General features: G+C 37.1%; 1 protein-coding gene across 1 annotated transcript in view; it reads right to left on the bottom strand.

The window, feature by feature from the left end:
* Positions 1-18,960, bottom strand: part of LOC141560032 (sulfotransferase 2A1-like) — a 31,712-nt gene extending 12,752 nt beyond the window's left edge. The window contains exons 1-2 of the mRNA XM_074297664.1: positions 18,607-18,960; positions 1,572-1,826 (exon numbers count right to left, since the gene is read on the bottom strand). Of these exons, the coding sequence (XP_074153765.1) occupies positions 1,572-1,713 (142 nt within the window). The 5' untranslated portion in view covers positions 1,714-1,826; positions 18,607-18,960. The remainder of the gene's footprint in view (positions 1-1,571; positions 1,827-18,606) is intronic.
* Between the last annotated feature and the right edge of the window lie 381 nt (positions 18,961-19,341).

Here is a 19,341-nt window from a genome sequence, read left to right as displayed (position 1 = left end):
GGACCAGACAGTGCAACTCTGTGAAACATCCCACTAGCTAGTCCTGCCTGGAAGTTTGCATGAGAGATGTAAGAGAGAAATAGGTATTATGGGAAAGGTCTATCCCTGGTGGGATTGAGAAGTTAAGACAGAGATTTCTGGGTCATAAAGAAGGAATAAGACTTCACCAGAAAGTTGAGGGGGGTTGTTTGATTGGTGGTTGTTGTTGTTGTTGTTGTTGTTTTTTTTCCTGAGCAACTGGGGTTAAGTGACTTGCCCAGGGTCACAGAGCTAGGAAGTATTGTGTCTGTTGTGACCAGATTTGAACTCAGGTTCTCCTGATTTCAAGGCTTGTGTTCTATCCACTGTGCCAGGTAAATGTCCCCAACTTTACCAGAGAAATGGGTATGGGAAGTGCATTCTGTGTTTTGAGTTCTGCATAAAGGAAGGTATGAGAGGAGGGCAGCAGGGAGCATTTCTAGGGCTGGGTCAGCAGGGCTGTAGCACAGCATATGTACAAGTGCTCCTTTGCCCTGTGGGTCTGAGGACTTGACTTGAGTTCTAATCCCAGTTGTATCATTTCCATGCAAGCTAGGGGACCTTCCAGAGACCTTGGAGTGTTGGAGTTAATGAAGCATTAGTTGTAGAGTCAGGAAGCCCTGGGTTGGAATGTTGCTTCTCCCAAAGTCATCTGCTGAAACATCAAATGCTGTCTGAGTTTTAAGTCTCTCTGGAGCATAATCCCTTTCCAGTCTTCTTACCAGTGACTCTTTCCCTGACTACCAGTGACACTGAGCTCTGGGAACAGGAGCATGAATCTGGCCTGGCCCTCCTGGGGTGCCTCAAACACTTCTTCCTTTAAAGAGGATTAGGACACATTCCTGAGGGACAAACATAAGCAAAGGGGGACCATGCTGTCAGGATTATGGGTCTTCTCTGTCTGTTTTTTGGTAGCTTTATGGCTCCTGGCCACCTTCTTTCCTTCTCAGACCGTGGTGTTGGTGTTCAGTTTTTGAAGTCTTATCTGATACTTTCTGACAGCATTTGGGGTTTTCTTGGCAAATATAGTGGAGTGGTTTGCTATCCATTCTCCAACTTATTTTACAGATGAGGAACCTGAAGCAAAGAGGATTTAATGATTTTTCCAGGAAAACAGAGCTAGGAAGTGTCTGAGTCCAGATTTGAACTCACAAAAATGAATCATTCTCATTCTACTGTACCTAAGTGCCTAAGACACTCTGTTTATATTTTGGGTTCTTAATTTGAGGTCCATGAATCTCCAGAAATATCTATAGAGATATTTCAGAGGATCCATGTAGTTGAGGGGGACAACTTTACAAGTTTAGCTTTCCATTTAATTATTTCAACATTTTATTCTCAAAAGGGATCTATGAGCTTCACCAAACTCCCTGCCAGAGAGACCAGGGTGCACCAAACCTAGGAATCTCTGGTCACCAATGAGAAGGCTGGGCTACCTGCAGTCTAAAGTCTCTTTGTTCTCCAAGGACTGACCTGGAATATAGAGGAACAGAAGAAAGCTCATCTCTTCTAGCCTCCTTCTCCATGTCCTGTTTCCTTCCCCTGCTCCTTACCTGACTTGGGGTAGGTCACTATCATGACATCTTCATCCTGAAGCTCAAACTCATCTTGCATTCTTTGAATATGTTCCACATCATGATAACTGGGAAGGAGAGGGACTCCCTTGAAAAAGACAAATTTTGTGGGGTTCTCCATGTAGGCAGTTGACTTCTAGTTAGCTGACAGCTTTCTCCTGGAACTTTGCAACTGCTCCTCCTGTTCCTGCTGCTGTTTTCTTGACTCTGTCCAAGCTCTAGTTAATTGCCCACCTGTTGAATAGCCAAAGGGTAGGTGAGAGGAATAAGAAGCATTGGAATGGGGTTTTCTGATATAAGAATTATCAAATCCAAGAACCCTTGGGTCTTTCTGGCAAGAAGTACATCTGAACATGGGCACATGGGGTGAGAACAACAAATATTAGCCGAACAAGACCATATCCTGAGTCATTTTCCATGGCATATATGCTTTTAAGGCTTTTTAAGGGATATCATGGAAAACAGAGGACAGATCTATTTGTTTTTGTTTTGAGAACAGAGTGGAAAATAAATGCAAAGGGTAATTGGGACTACATGTCCAGAAATATTTTCTAACAAGTATAATTATGTTTACAAGTTATTATTGAAAAGCAATATCAGCCAAGAATTTTTACAATAGAACAATTCCTGATAAGCTATAGCAAGAGCAGAAGTACAACCAATTCCCCATAACTGTACATATATTTCCCTCTAAAACCTTTATCCTTGGGGAGAGTTGGCTCCACTTTACCTGGAATAGTTCCCACCAGGTTCACTTCTGAATGTGGCAGAGCTGAAGGGTGAAGCCTTTGAACAACAGAAGCCCTTACATTCCCCTTATCTTGTTAGAGAGACCACCATACATTACCCAACCCATAATAAGCAACTCTGGACAAATGACAAACCCTCTGTCCTCTATTGAGTAATAACAAAGGCCAAGAAGACAGAAGCCACTGCTTTCCAAAAGTGGCCTTGTGAAGGACTGTTCTGGGGAATTTGGAGCTCTATAAAGCTATTGGTTGCTTCTTCTGATTATCCTCCTTCACTCAACCTTGTCTATAGCCAGAGACCTTCAGAAAAACATGGACTTTGCAGGAATAAAGGGAGAAATTGAAGAACCTTTTGCTTTAGGTCTCCTAGAATTGAATGCATCCCTGACAGGGTTTTATTCGTATAAGCAGACTGGGACTGTGAGCATTTCCTCTGAAAGGCCGGAGAACACTTCTTGGCATTTGTCTTTGACTGCTAAAGTGGGTTTGACACTCATTCACGCAGATATACGTGCATCTATCACTGAAAGCAAATCAAAGCCTCTTTCAAGAGTCTTTACCATGTATTACAAATTCCCTTGTCTGCATCTCAGGGCAAGCCACAGTTGTTTTTCTGTTTAATAGCAAAAGCAGTAAGTTACTGATCAATAATAATTTCTACTAAAACATTTCACTTGGTCATTTTTTAAAATTTGTTTAACATATTGTAATAGAAAAAAAAAATCCATCATTAAAAATAAAGGAAATCATCATATTTTGGTAACATTTACATAAATGAATTATAGTTCAATCACAACCCAGAAGGGCATAGAAAGTAGTTGTCCTGGATAGATTAATGTGGGGCTTAAAGTCAGTCCTTAGGCCCAAAGGGGAAATCTGCCCCAAAGGGGCAGAATCTCTGCAGTATGCCACTGCTATTGGCACTAGGTAAAATTCAGGGCTCAGCCATCCAGAAGTCCTCTGGAGTCTTCCCACGGACCCCTAGAACTATGGGTAGAGGTGGGGGATTGGGGTGGAGGTTGGAAAATTTTTATTTCATTTCATTAACCTCTTATTGAAATTTTGCACTCTCAATGATTTCAAAATTGTGTTCTGATAAGGGGATTATAGAATTCAGCAAACTGTCTGCCAGAAGGTTCCATAACATGCCAGAGTATAAGAACCTTTGCCGTCCAAATCTTTTGAGATTCTCCATGCAGGCAGGTTTCTCGAGGATGGGTAACTGCTTTCTCTTGAATCCCCCCCATTCCACATGCCTATTCATTTTGAAGAGGGCAGAGTGGATTCATTAAGAAGGTTTAGAAGTTGGGGTGTTTGGTAAAATCATGAACAGAGTCAAGGAATCTGAATCTCTGAGGTTTTCTGGCACAAAGAACAGCTGGCCCTAAATACACAGGCTAAGAACAAAAAATATTAGCTCAATGATAACACTTCCCTTAATCAGTGCCCATGGCATGCATATGTCTTCAAAACTGCTGGAAGACTGCCTTGGAGGAGAGAGATGAGGCATGGCTATTTTGGTTCTAGGGGCAGAGTTGGAAAAGCTGATTTGGGCTGGGTGTCTGGAAAGACTTTCTAATGACTAGTATCCTGAGAAGACTTAACAAGAACAGAAGCAGAACCACATCCCCTTGAACTGTAAACACACTTTCCCCTCTGGAACCCTCAGCCTTGGGCAGAGTGGATTCAGGGTGTTTTTACTGCTGCTCTCATTTCCTCTGACCAGATTCGTTTGTGAATGGGTTTTAGCAACAGAAAGCCCTCTGTTCTGCCTCTCCTGCCAGAGGGACCATCTTGCATCATTTTGCACATAATAGGCAACACTAGACAAAGGACATTATATGATCCTATATCTTCTATTCAGTTGTAAAGAGGACCAGGGAAAAGGCATACCATTGCTTTTATAAAGTGATTTAGATTTCCATTTCAGATAAAGAAATTGAATACATCATATATAAGCTTTTAAAAAAAAAACAACGACAACACTAGGGCTAGGTAGATTTACAAGTGGATTCTATCAAATGTTTAAAGGTCAACTACTTCCAATAATAAATAAAATATGCGGAATAAAATGCAAAAAAGGAATCTACCAAACTTGTTTTGTAAAACAATTATCATACTGCTATTCAAAACAGGAAGAGTAAACATACAGAAAGAAAACTGTGGGCCAAGTTCACTAACAAACATGGATGCAAAAATCTTAAATAAAATAATACCTAAAAGATTAAAACAATACATAATAAATGGGATTCATACCAGCAATGCAGATATGGTTTACTATAAGCCAATTATTAACATAATTAAGTATATCAATAATAAAAGTGAAAAAGTATGATTATCTCAACAGATGCAGAAAATGTTTTAATAAAGTACAATGTATAAATTATTTTTAAAAACCCTTGAAAATATTGATATAAGTGGATTTTTTTCTTAAATTGATTAAAAAAATCCAACCATCTAAAACCATTATCTAGTATTATTTGTAAAGAAATTAGGCAAAGAAATCTTCCCAGTATGATCAGGTATGAAACAAAAATACTCATTGCCACCAATATTGTATTGGAATTCCTAGCAATAGCAATAAGAAAAAAAAGACATAAAAGAGATCTGAATAGAAAACAAAGTGATAAAACTTGCTTTCTTTATTGATGATATGGTGTATTTGGAAAATCCCAAAGACTCAACTGATGAGAGTTAGGTAAGGGGTAACCTCTTTGGGTTTGGCAGAAGGATACATAGTTAAATGCAGTCTAGTGATGGCACAGAGTCCCCTGTAAAGGGATTTACAGACCCAAAAACCTAGATTGATTAAAAAAAAAAGGTTTATTGTAGTAGTTTGGAAGTAAGGGTAAAGGTAGAAAGACGCCAGGGCCAGAGGTGGTGCCAGGCAGACAGGAACCTTTGCACAGTCAGTGTAAGGACATCATGTTTAAGGCTCCAGGGTTCCCTTTTTATAATGGGGGCTCTTGGTGATCTTGAAGGTGGGTGGAATCCCAGGCTGCTGGCAGTTTTGGCCAGGGTTAGCATTGAATAGAATTCAATGGGTTTTTAGATAAGGAAGAAGCTATTTGTGAGGTTTGGGGAAACTTGAGCAGATAGTGGTAGGCTGGGAAAGCCCAAGTTAGCTCAGATCTGGTGGGGGCTGGGAAAGCTCAAGTTCATTGGAATTCAAAAGAGTGCTTTTGTAATAGGTAATGGAGATAAACTGAAACCTTTCCCAGTAAGATCAGAAGTGAAACAAGGTAGCCCACTATCACCATTACTATTCAATATTGTGTTGGAAATGCTAGCCTCAGTGATAAGAGCTGAGAAAGAGATTAAAGGAATAAGAGTAGGTAATGAGGAAATCAAACTATCACTCTTTGCAGATGATATGATGGTATACTTAGAGAACCCCAGAGATTCTAATAAAAAGTTACGAGAAATAATTCACAACTTTAGCAAAGTTGCTAGATACAAAATAAATCCACATGAATCCTCAGCATTTTTATACATCACCAACAGAATGCAACAGCAAGAGATACAAAGAAAAATTCCATTCAAAACAACTGTCAAGAGTATAAAATATTTGGGAATCCATCTACCAAAGAAAAGTCAGGAATTATATGAGCAAAATTACGAAACACTTGCCACAAAAATAAAGTCAGATTTAAATAATTGGAAAGATATTAAGTGCTCTTCGATAGGCCAAGTGAATATAATAAAGATGATAATACTCCCCAAACTAATCTATGTATTTAGTGCTATACCAATCAGACTCCCATGAAACTATTTTAATGACCTAGAAAAAACAACAACAAAATTCATATGGAAGAATAAAGGTCAAGAATTTCAAGGGAATTAATGAAAAAAAAGTCAGATGAATGTGGTCTAGCTATACCTGATAAAAACTATATTATAAAGCAGTAGTCATCAAAACCAGTTGATATTGGCTAAGAAATAGACTAGTCGATCAGTGGAACAGATTAGGTACACAGGACAAAATAGGGTACAACTATAGCAATCTAGTGTTTGACAAACCCAAAGATACCAACATTTGGGATAAGAATTCATTACTTGAAAAAAAGTGTTAGGAAAACTGGAAATTAGTATAACAGAAATTAGATATGGACCCACATTTAACACCATATACCAAGATAAGATCAAAATGGGTCCAGGATTTAGGCATAAAGAATGAGATCATAAATCGATTAGAGGAACAGAGGATTGTTTACCTCTCAGACCTGTGCAGGAGAGCAAATGAGAACAAGAGATCATTATTGATCACAAAATAGAAGATTTTGACTACATCAAATTAAAAAAAATTTTGTACAAATAAAACTAATGCAAACAAGATTAGAAGGGAAGTAACAAATTGGGAAAATATTTTTAAAGTTAAAGATTCTGATAAAGGCCTCATTTCCAAAATATATAGAGAACTGACTCTAATTTATAAGAAATCAAACCATTCTCCAATTGATAAATGGTCAAAGGATATGAACAGACAATTCTCAGAGGAAGAAATTGAAACTATATCTACTCATATGAAAGAGTGTTCCAAATCATTATGATCAGAGAAATGCCAATTAAGACAACTCTGAGATACTACTACATACCTGTCAGATTGGCTAAGATGAAAGGAAAAGATAATGATGAATGTTGGAGGGGATGTGGGAAAACGAAGGCACTAATGCATTGTTGGTGCATTTGTGAAAGAATCCAGCCATTCTGGAGAGCAATCTGGAACTATGCCCAACAACTTATCAAACTGTGCATACCCTTTGATCCAGCAGTGCTACTACTGGGCTTATATTCTAAAGAAATACTAAAGAAGGGAAAGGGACCTGTATGTGCCAAAATGTTTGCGGCAACTCTTTTTGTAGTGGCTAGAAACTGGAAAATGAATGAATGTCCATCCATTGGAGAATGCTTGGGTAAATTGTGGTATATGAATGTTATGGAATATTATTGCTCTGTAATAAATGACCAGCAGGATAAATACAGAGAGGGTTGGAGAGACTTACATGAACTGATGCTGAGTGAAATGAGCAGAACCAGGAGATCACTATACAACTTCAACAACAATACTGGATGACGATATATTCTGATTGAAGTGAATATCTTCAACATAAAGAAGATCCAATTCACTTCCAGTTGATCAATGATGGACAGAAACAGCTACACCCAGAGAAGGAACACTGGGAATTGAATGTAAACTGTTTGCACTACTGTTTCTACCCAGGTTACTTATACCTTCGAAATCCAATTCTTACCATACAACAAGAAAATTGGATTTACACACATATATTGTATCTAGGTTATATTGTAACACATTTAATATGTATGTGATTGCCTGTCATCTAGGAGAGAGAGTAGAGGGAGGGAGGGGAAAATTTGGAAAAATGAATACAAGGGATAATGTCGTAAAAAAAAAAAATTACTCATGCATATGTACTGTCAAAAAATTATAATTATAAAATTAATTTTAAAAATATGAGCTTGAATTATTAAAAAAAAAAGAGTGCTTTTTACCAGGACTTGTGAATCAAAGATCCTAGCTTCTTTAGCCATGGGGGAGTGGGGGTTGGGAATCAAAAAGGAATCTTAAAGGTATCTCAACCCATATCACAACTAAAAAGTTAGTGGAAACAATAACTTTAGGAAAGTAGCAGGATGTGAAGCAAATCCACACAATTCATCAGCATTCCCATGTATCACAAACAAAACTCTGCAAGAAGAAATAGTAAGAAATATCCCATTTCAAATAGCTCAAGATAATATAAACTACCTGGGAGTATATGCACAATGAAGTGTAAAATGAATAGTTGTACCTACATTCAATTAAAAAGGGATTGTACAAATAAAAGAAATATAGCCAAGATCAGAAGGAAAGCCAAAAATTGGGAGGAAGAATTTTATAGACAGTTCTCAGAAAAAAGGTGTCATATATGCCAAAAGAAATGTAAGAAGTATATAAATAAATTATATAAAAAACTTTTTATACAAACAAAATCAACTATAAATTGGAGAGATATTAAATGTTCATGGATAGACAGAAGCAATATAATAAAAATGATAATTTTACCCAAACTAATTTATAAATTCAATGCCATCCTAATCAAATTACCAAAAAATTATTTTACTGAATTAGAAAAAGTAACAAAATTCATTTGTAAGAACAGTCAAGAATATCAAAGGAATTTTTTTTTTAATGTAAGGAGGGAAGTTTAGTAGTACTAGTATCTTATCAAGCAATAATTGTAAAAACTATCAGGTAGTATTAAGAAATAGGAAGGCAGATCAATGACAGAAAGTAGAAACAATTTATAGCAGCAAATAAATATAGTAATTAGTAATTGAAAAAAATGTGAAAACTTAAGATTTTGGGATAAGAAGTTATTTTCTGATAAAAATTTTTGAGAAAAATGAAAATCAATATGGCATAGTAATGGGCACAGACCATTGTCTTACTCCATTTACCTAGATAAGATTAAAATGCATATATAATCTAGTTACAAAGAGATATATTATCAGAAAATTTGAAAACTGAAACATGTCACTTACAAAACTTATATATAGGCAATAATTTATGAATAAATAAGAGAGAGGAAACACAATCAAGTGTAAAATGAATAGTTGTACTTACATTCAATTAAAAAGGGATTGTACAAATAAAAGAAATGTAGCCAAGATCAGAAGTAAAGCCAAAATTGGGAGGAGAAATTTTATAGGCAGTTCTCAGAAAAAAAGGTTTCATATATCAAATATACATAAATATATATATAGTATACATATATATAAAACATTGTCAAATCTATATGAATATGAGTCACTATCCATCCAACTGATAGATGGTTAGAGGATATGAACAGGCAGTTTTCTATTCTAGAATCACATTTATGAGCCTATGAAAAAATATCTAAATCATTGATTAGAAAAATTCAAATTAAAACAACTTTGAGATGTCATTATAGAACAACAAGATTTGCTAAAATGATTGAAGGGAAAAGCAACAAGTGTTGGAGGGAATGTGGAAAAATTGGGATGTTAACTCATTTTTGATGAAATTGTGAATTGATTTAATCATTCTGCAGAGCAATGTAAAATTTTACTCAGAATTATTAAATTCCCTTTGATCGACAATACCACTGCTTGGTGTATTTTTTCAAATGATCAGGAAAAAAGGAAAAGATCCTATATCTTCTAAACTATTTAGAGTAGCTCTTTGTGTGGTGCAAAGAACTGGAATTTGCAGACACCTATCAATTGGGAAATGATTGAAGAAGTTGTGGTATATTATTGTAATGGAATACTACTGTGCTATAAGAAATGATGAACTCAGAGATCTTAGGAAAAAAAAAAGGTAGACTTGCATCAAATAATTAAGAGCAAAGGGAGCAGAACCAAAATAATTTTGCATACAGGAACAGCGATTCTGTTTTAAGAGCAACTTTGAAACTTATATGAACTGATGCAAAGTGAAATGAATGAGCAAAAGCAGAAGATTACACCCAGAAATAACAATATTGTGTGATGATGAACTGTGAATAATTCAGCTATTCTCAGCCATACAGTGATCCAAGACAATTCGTTAGGCCTTATGATAAAACACATGATCTATTGTCAGAAAGAGAATTGATAGAGCCTGGATACAGATCTAAGTTATTTTTTCTTTATGATCTTTATTTTCCTTTGGTTCCAAATTCTTTCCCTTTCTCTCTTTCTTCCCTCCTCATTGATAATGCATATGAGAAGTTACATAAAACTTGCTCATAGAAAGCATATTGCAAAAGAAAACATAGATCTTCTTCCCCAAAAAATAAGCATCAAGATAAATAGTTTTTCATTTATTTTTTTTGAACATTTTTAAAATTAGTTTTTATAAATATAACATTTTCTTTGACAGTACATATGTATAGGTAGTTGTTTTTTTTTTTTTAACATTATCCCTTGTACTCCCTTCTGTTCCAAGTTTTTCCCCTCCTTCCCTCCACCCCCTCCCCTAGATGGCAGGCATTCCCATACATATTAAATATCTTATAGTATATCTTAGGTACAATATATATGTGCAGAACTGAATTTTGTTGCTGTTGTTGTTGCAAAGGAAGGATGGTATTCGCAAGGTAAAAATAATCTGGGAAGAGAAACAAAACAAAACAAAACAAAACAAAACAAAACAAAACAAAACAAAACAAAACAAAACAAAACAAAACAAAACAAAAAGACAATGCTCACAGTTTACACTCATTTCCCAGTGTTCCTTTTCTGGATGTAGCTGATTCTGTCCATCATTGATCAATTGGAATTGGATTAGCTCTTCTCTATGTTGAAGATATCCACTTCTATCAGAATACATCCTCATACAATATCATTGTTGAAGTGCATAATGATCTCCTAGTTCTGCTCATTTCACTCAGCATCAATTGATATAAGTCTCTCCAAATCTCTCTGTATTCCTCCTGTTGGTCATTTCTTACAGAACAATAATATTCCATAACATTCATATACCATAATTTACCCAACCATTCTCCAATAGATGGACATCCATTCATTTTCCAGTTTCTATCCACCATGAAAAGGGCTGGCACAAACATTTTGGTACATACAGGTCCCTTTCCCTTCTTTAGTATTTCTTTGGGATATAAGCCCAGTAGTAATATGGCTGGGTCAAAGGGTATGCACATTTTGATAACTTTTTGGGTATAATTCCAGATTGCAATCCAGAATGGTTGGAATTTTTCACAACTCCACCAACAATGCATCAGTGTCCCAGTTTTCCCAGAGCCCCTCCAACATTCATCGTTATTTGTTCCTGTCATCTTAGCCAATCTGACAGGTGTGTAATGATATCTCAGAGTCGTCTTAATTTGCATTTCTCTGATCAATAGTGATTTGGAACACTTTCATATGAGTGGAAATAGCTTTAATTTCATCATCTGAAAATTGTCTGTTCATATCATTTGACCATTTATCAATTGGAGAATGGCTTGATTTCTTATAAATTAAAGTAAGTTCTCTGTATATTTTGGAGATGAGGCCTTTATCAGAACTTTTAACTGTAAAAATGTTTTCCCAATTTGTTACTTCCCTTCTAATCTTGTTTGCATTAGTTTTGTTTGTGCAGAAACTTTAATTTGGTGCAATCAAAATTTTCTATTTTGTGATCAATAATGGTCTCTAGTTCTCCCTTGGACACAAATTCCTTCCTCCTCCACAAGTCTGAGAGGTAGATTATCCTCTGTTCCTCTAATCTATTTATTATCTCCCTCTTTATGCCTAAATCTTGGACCCATTTTGATCTTATCTTAGTGTGTGGTGTTAAATGTGGGTGCATGCCTAGTTTCTGCCATACTAATTTCCAATTTTCCCAGCAGTTTTTGTCAAATAATGAATACTTATCCCAAAATTTGGGATATTTGGGTTCGTCAAACACTAGATTGCTATTTTTATTCACTATCTTGCCCTGTGAACCTAACTTATGCCACTGGTCAACTAGTCTATTTCTTAGCCAATACCAAATGGTTTTGGTGACTGTTGCTTTATAATGTAGTTCTAGATCAGGTACAGCTAGACCACCTTCATTTAATTTTTTTTCATTACTTCCCTTGAAATTCTCGACCTTTTGTTCTTCCATATGAATTCTGTTGTTATTTTTTCTAGGTCATTAAAATATTTTCTTGGGAGTCTGATTGGTATAGCACTAAATAAATAGATTAGTTTAGGGAGTATTGTCATCTTAATTATATTCGCTCGGCCTATCCAAGAGCACTGAATATCTTTCCAGTTATTTAAATCTGACTTTATTTTTGTGGCAAGTGTTTTGTAATTTTACTCATATAATTCCTGACTTTCCTTTGGTAGATATATTCCTAAATATTTTATACTATCGACCATTATTTTGAATGGAATTTTTCTTTGTATCTCTTGCTGTTGGATTGTGTTGGTAATGTATAAAAATGGTGAAGATTTATGTGGATTTATTTTGTATCCTGCCACTTTGCTAAAACTCTGAATTATTTCTAATAGCTTTTTAGCAGAGTCTTTGGGGTTCTCTAAGTATAACATCATGTCATCTGCAAAGAGTGATAATTTGATTTCCTCTTTTCCTACTCTAATTCCTTGAATCTCTTTCTTGGCTCTTACTGCTGAGGCTAGAGTTTCTAGTACTATACTGAATAGTAATGGTGATAGTGGGCAACCTTGTTTCACTCCTGATCTTACTGGGAAAGGTTCTAGTTTATCGCCATTACATATGATGTTTACTGAAGGTTTTAAATATATGCTCCTTATTATTTTAAGGAATAGTCCATTTATTCCTATACTCTCAAGCGTTTTTAGTAGGAATGGATGTTGGATTTTATCAAATGCTTTTTCTGCATCTATTGATATGATCATATGGTTTTTATTAATTTGATTATTAATATGGTCAATTATACTAATAGTTTTCCTAATATTAAACCAGCCCTGCATTCCTGGTATAAATCCCACTTGGTCATAGTGTATTATCCTGGGGATGATTTTCTGAAGTCTTTTTGCTAATATCTTATTTAAGATTTTAGCATCAATATTCATTAAGGAAATTGGTCTATAGTTTTCTTTCTCAGTTTTTGATCTACCTGGTTTAGGTATCAGTACCATGTCTGTGTCATAAAAGGAATTTGGTAGGACTCCTTCAATCCCTATTTTTTCAAATAGTTTATATAGCTTTGGAGTTAGTTGTTCTTTAAATGTTTGGTAGAATTCACATGTAAATCCATCTGGTCCTGGGGATTTTTTCTTAGGAAGTTGGTTAATAGCTTGTTCTATTTCTTTTTCTGAGATGGGACTATTTAGGCTACTTACTTCTTCCTCTGTTAATCTGGGCAAGCTATATTTTTGAAGGTATTCTTCCATTTCATTGATTGGCATAAATTTGAGCAAAGTAGCTCCTAGCTATTGTTGTAATTTCCTCTTCATTAGTGGTGAGTTCTCCCTTTTCATTTACAAGACTAATTTAAGGGCCCTTTAAGTGGGCGGACACGGCACATCGCGATATTGAGGCCCAGAAGTAATTTCTGTGGATATTAGGACTGCCTTGTAGGTGGGATCCTGTCCATTTTGAGAGAGCTTCGTAATGGGTGACTCTCTTGCTGATAGGCTGTGTGTGTGACCTCACAGGCCCTTTATAAGCCCACTGCAGACAGCAGTCACTCTCTTTAACCTTGCGCTCTTCACCCTGGCTTCCTAGCCTGGGTGGCCAAGCCAAGATGGATAGCCAAAAGAGGTAAGTATTTTGGTAGTGAACATGTGGGTCTTCTGACCAGGTGTTCACTAGGAAACCAACAAGTCAGGGCATCAGTCAGGGCATTATGTGAGTAGGTATAATAAAGGCTTTTAAGATTACACGTGGCTGTTCTTGAGTGCGCTACCGGTTAGTAAACTATAGATTCAAGAGATTGTGGCCAGAGACCTTTGAAGGCCTCAGAGGAGGCGAGCCGGGTAGAGTTCACACTGCAAAGGTCACTGGTCAAAGGTACTCTGTTGGGCCTAGGACAGACTAGTAATTGTAACTGCCAGGAGAGCACGTTACAGACTAACAATTTGCTTTTTCTCTTTCCTTTTTTTAATCAGGTTTACTAAGGGTTTGTCTATTTTGTTGTTTTTTTTCATAGAACCAACTCTTAGTTTTATTAATTAATTCAATAGTTTTTTTACTTTCAATTTTATTAATCTCACCTTTTATTTTTTTGAATTTCAAGTTTTGTGTTTGTCTAGGGGTTTTAATTTGTTCCTTTCCTAGCAATTTTAGTTGTAAGCCCAATTTGTTGGCCCTCTCTTTCTCTATTTTATGCAAGTAGGCCTGTAGAGATATAAAACTTCCCCTTATTACTGCTTTGGCTGTATCCCACACATTTTGGTATGATGTCTCATTATTGTCATTTTCTTGGGTGAAGTTATTAATTATGTCTATGATTTGCTGTTTTACCCAATCATTCTTTAGTATAAGATTATTAAGTTTCCAATTATTTTTTGGTCTATTTTCCCCTGGCTTTTTGTTAAATGTAATTTTGACTGCATTGTGGTCTGAAAAGGATGCATTTACTATTTCTGCCTTACTGCATTTGATTTTGAGGTTTTTATGCCCTAGTATATGATCAATTTTTGTATAGGTTCCATAAACTGCTGAGAAGAAAGTATACTCCTTTCTGTCTCCATTTGGCTTTTGCCAAAGATCTATCATATCAAACTTTTCTAGTATTCTATTTACCTCTTTGACTTCTTTCTTATTTATTTTGTGGTTTGATTTATCTAATTCTGAGAGTGCAAGGTTGAGATCTCCTGCTATTATAGTTTTGCTATCTATTTCCTCTTGCAACTCTCTTAATTTCTCTTAAGAATTTAAATGCTGCACCACTTGGTGCATATATCTTTAATATTGTTACTGCTTCATTATTGATGCTACCCTTTAGCAGGATATAATGCCCTTCCTTATCTCTTTTAATTAGATCAAATTTTGTTTTTGCTTGATCTGAGATGAGGATGGCTACTCCTGCTTTTTTGGTTTTGCCTGAAGCATAGTAGATTCTGCTCCACCCTTTTACTTTTAGTTTGAATGTCTCACCCTGTTTCAGGTGTGTTTCCTATAAACAACATATAGTAGGATTCTGACTTATAATCCAGTCTGCTAACTGCTTCCTCTTTATGAGGCAGTTTGCCCCATTCACATTTATTTAGTCACATTTAGTCATTCTATATTGCTTGCCATCCTATTAACCCCTGCTTATGTTTTTCCCCTTTCCTTTCTTCTTACCCCCCTACCCAGTATTAAACTTGTGAACACCACTTGCTTTTCACAGCCCTCCCTTTTTAGGATCCCTCCCCCACCTTAAAGATCCTCCCCTTATTTTACCCCTTTTCCTCACAATTTCTGTATTCCCTTCCCCTTAGCTTACTCCTTCCCTCTCACTTTTCAATGAAGTGGAAGAAGTTTCACCATAAATCGAATATGTCTATTGATACACACTAAGTTCATCTCTCTCCTTTCTTTCTCTCAGATATAAAAGGTTACCTTTGCCTCTTCGTGAGATGTAGTACCACCACTTTACACCTTTTTATGATATAATTTCCTTTCCACCTCTAGTTTCTAGGACAAATTATACATATGTTCTTTACATATTTTTATGGCAGAAGTATAGTTCTCAAGATTTCTTTTTACCTTTTTAGAAATCTCTTGAGTTCTGTATTTGAAGATCAAACCTTTTATGTAGGTCTGGTTTTTTCATCAAAAATAGATGGAATTCATTTATTTCATTAAATGTCCATCTTCTTCCCTGGAAAACAATGCTCATTTCTGCTGGGTACATTATTCTTGGCTGCATACCAAGTTCCTTAGCCTTTTGGAACATCATGTTCCAGGCCCTTCGTTCTTTTAATGTGGACACTGCTAGATCCGGGGTTATCCTTATTGTGGCTCCTCCATATCTGAATTGCTTTTTTCTAGCAGCTTCCAATATCTTTTCCTTTGTCTGATGATTCTTGAACTTGGCCACTATATTTCTTGGCGTTTTGATTTTAGGGTCCCTTTCAGTAGGTGAACGATGAATTTTTTCAATGTCTATTTTACCCTCTGTTTCCAGAACGTCTGGGCAGTTCTCTTTGATAATTTCCTCAAAAATGATGTCCAAGCTCTTTTTTTCCTCACATTTTTCAGGGAGTCCGATTATTCTCAAATTGTCTCTCCTGGATCTGTTTTCCAGGTCTGTTGTCTTTCTAGTAAGGTACTTGACATTCTTTTCAATTTCTCTGGTTTTCTTGACTACCTCTTTGTTTCTCCTTAAGTCATTCATTTCTACTTGTTACAGTCTAATTTTCAATGATGTATTTTCTTCACTCACTTTTTTTATATCTCTTTGTAATTGTCCAATTGAGTTTTTATCTTCTATGGAATTTTTTTCCATTTCATCCATTTTATTTTTTAGAGATCTGATTTCTTTGTCCAGCTCACTAATCCTGTTTTCCTTGGAGTTGTTTACCTTTTCTAATTCACTAATTTTGTTTCTCAATGATTTGATCTCTTTATTCACTCTGGATGACTTCTCCAGGCTATCTTTCCAAGCTTCCCTTTCATTTTCCCATTTCTCTTCTAGCTCTCTTGTGAGAGACTTTTTGATTTCCTCTATGAGACTCTTTTGTATTGAGGAGCAGTTCATATACCCCTTAGGGGATTCCTCTGTGGAAAGTCTGTTTTTAGTCTCCTCAGTATTTGAAGTCTGCTCTCTCCATACAGAAGCTGTCAATGGTTAGAGCCCTTTTGAATTTTTTGTTCATTTTGTCAAGAGCGGAATGGAAGAAAACAAATTGACAAGAGAAACAATTGGTCTGTTTTGCGGGGGCTGGGACTGGATGGTGTTAATGGGCTTCCTCTACAGACTGGGTGTTGAGCAGCAGAGAGCCACTAACAGAACAGTGATGGCTGGGCTGCATCTGCGATCTGAGGCTCTGAGAACGAGCTGAGTCACTCCAGGTGGGGGTTGGGGGTAGCCGGTTCTGAGAGTTGCTAGCTTTCCGGGGTTTTAATCTTCACCTCCGGTGTTTACACCCTCTTCCTGCTCCTGGCTTGCTGCCAAGACAAAATATCCACACTGGGGAAAAAGTCCTTTAGCAGAAACAGCAGAGATCGGACCCCTCCCCCCTGGGGTCTGAGCTGTGTGAGCTGTCTGTCTCACTCTGGCTGCCTGCCCTCAGTCTGTGCCCAGTCTGTTCAACCCTCCCCCGAGCAAATACAGACCTTCTCTGGCGAATTTCAAGGATGTCTTCTCTTGGTGATTATTTGTGGGTTTCTTTTCTGGTCAAGCATTAACTCTGAGGCTTGTCATGAAGTAAGTCCTGAGAGAAAACATGAAGCTCAAGCAGCTGTCTGCCTCCACACCGCCATCTTAGCCAGAAGTCCATAGTTTTTCTTTTAAAAAAACTATCCTTCAACTTGTATTTAGACACAATCTGTTCTTTCTCTTGGTGTGAAGAGAAGTTTTCATCATAAGTCCTTCAGAGTAATCTTGGATTATTGTTTTGCTGAGAATAGTGAAGTCATTCGCAGCTGATCATCCCACAACTTTGCTATTACTATATATATAGTACATTTCACTGTGCTTGGGCTCATGGAGTGTTGAAAGCCGCAATGTCTAAGCTGATTGGCAAAGCCCAGCACTGAGATCAAATGTGCACAGCACTCATACAGGAGCATTTCCTTCTATGATTCTCATTAGTGGACCACTATTTCCTATATTAGTAATAATTGGCTTGATTACAGCACTAAATATTATCTTACAAAATCTGGTGACAAGGGGAATTTGGGCAAGTTAACTAGAAATGATTCCTCATGGATACTTCTGTCCTAATAAAACTAATCTCTCACGGAGACAACTGATAAAGGGGAGAACACCATGGAAAGCATTGTTACTATGGGTAGAGATCCAAAGGTCTAGGAAATAATGGTATTTACCAACTTAGACTCACAAAAGATCAGTATGCCTAGGAACCAAAAGATGATTAAAGTATAACTAGGAATTGCCCTAAATGCCTATGTGTATGGTTCCAAGTCAGGGAAATAGAGGAATCAAACAATCCATAGAATTGACAAAGAAGACATAAGTAAACTAACAAAATTCACTGACATTTAACCTTGCATAACATTTACCTTTTGTTATTAGCTTCACGTAATATAATCAAAAATTAACATTTTACCATAAAAAACTTATTCAAATACTACATGTCAAATGTAGTAACACATAAAGGCCAATAAATCAGACACATTTCTGAAGACTATGTTGACATAAAGAAATATATATGATCATGATCTAGTATAAAAATAAAGCCTGAAGGAACCTGAGAGAAGTGGGAGCATCACTTCCATCAATTCCTCACTCAAACTACCCCCTGACTCCTGTCTTCCCTTGACACTGACCCTATTCCTCCCTGCTCAGCTCCCTGGACCCCCTTGCCGAGGTTGGACCCCTACAATGGAGGCCTTTACAGGTTTTTCTGATAACGTCCTACTCATCATTTCCTCCAGAAAAATCTTTCATCATAATCAAATACCAGAATTTATTTAGCCATTCTCTAATTAATGGACATCCACTCAATTTTTAGTTTTTTGCTCTGAGAAAAGAGCTGATATGGCCAAGATGGCGGAGAAGAAACACACGACTCAGTGAATGTCCTCACTCCCTCGCAACCAATTAGATAAATTAAGTCTCAGAATTAGCTCAGGACTGATAGATACCACAAGGACTGGAAGCACGACTTACCAGCTGAAGAGAATCTGGAGTTTCAACAGGAAAGGTCAGTTCTCAGGGGAGGAATAAGAAAGACCAGCACAGACGGTGGGGTAGGGGCACACTGCGCCTATTGCGCTGGGAAGGGCTCTGGGATCAGAGAAGCCACTGAGGTAAAGGAATCTGGCACAGGCTGTTAGCTCTTCTCTGCTAATTATTTAGCAGTTCAGAAGAGAAAGCCAAAATATTTTAAAACTCAAATTAGATTTTCCCCGATCCTGGGGGTGACTCAGCAGACTCGGCACCAGGGGGTGTGGCCTCAGCTACCACCTGAGAATAGTTAAGAGATTGACAAGTGGGTGGATACGGCCCAAGGCAACACACACTGCCTAGCTTAGCTGGAGGGAGTGAAACTCAGCTCCAGGAAGTCCCAGAGAAGCAGAACCTTTGAACTAGGGACCACGGTTTCTGGCAGACACTTCCAGTTTGAGCACAGGGGCTTCTCACGTCACCTGCTGCAGACATCCACTCCCCACCCGGACACATAGGCTGGGCTTCGTGCTGTCTTCACTATTCTACGCCCTTGAAGCACAGTAGTGCTAATCACCTCTGAGGCACTTCCAGGGAGGGGGTGGGGAACTCTCTCCCAGAGCTCTATATTAGCTCAGGCACAGGGGCCGCTGCATCCATCCAGTCTGGGAGGAAGCTGGTAAAGAAGTAAATAATTTCCTACCCCAGGGACAGACGCCAAAACATTTTTTTAAATAT

Source organism: Sminthopsis crassicaudata, chromosome 3, assembly GCF_048593235.1.
Source record: "Sminthopsis crassicaudata isolate SCR6 chromosome 3, ASM4859323v1, whole genome shotgun sequence".
Classification (NCBI taxonomy): domain Eukaryota; kingdom Metazoa; phylum Chordata; class Mammalia; order Dasyuromorphia; family Dasyuridae; genus Sminthopsis; species Sminthopsis crassicaudata.
Note: the sequence above shows the minus strand (reverse complement) of the source record. Positions and strands in the feature narration are given on the sequence as shown.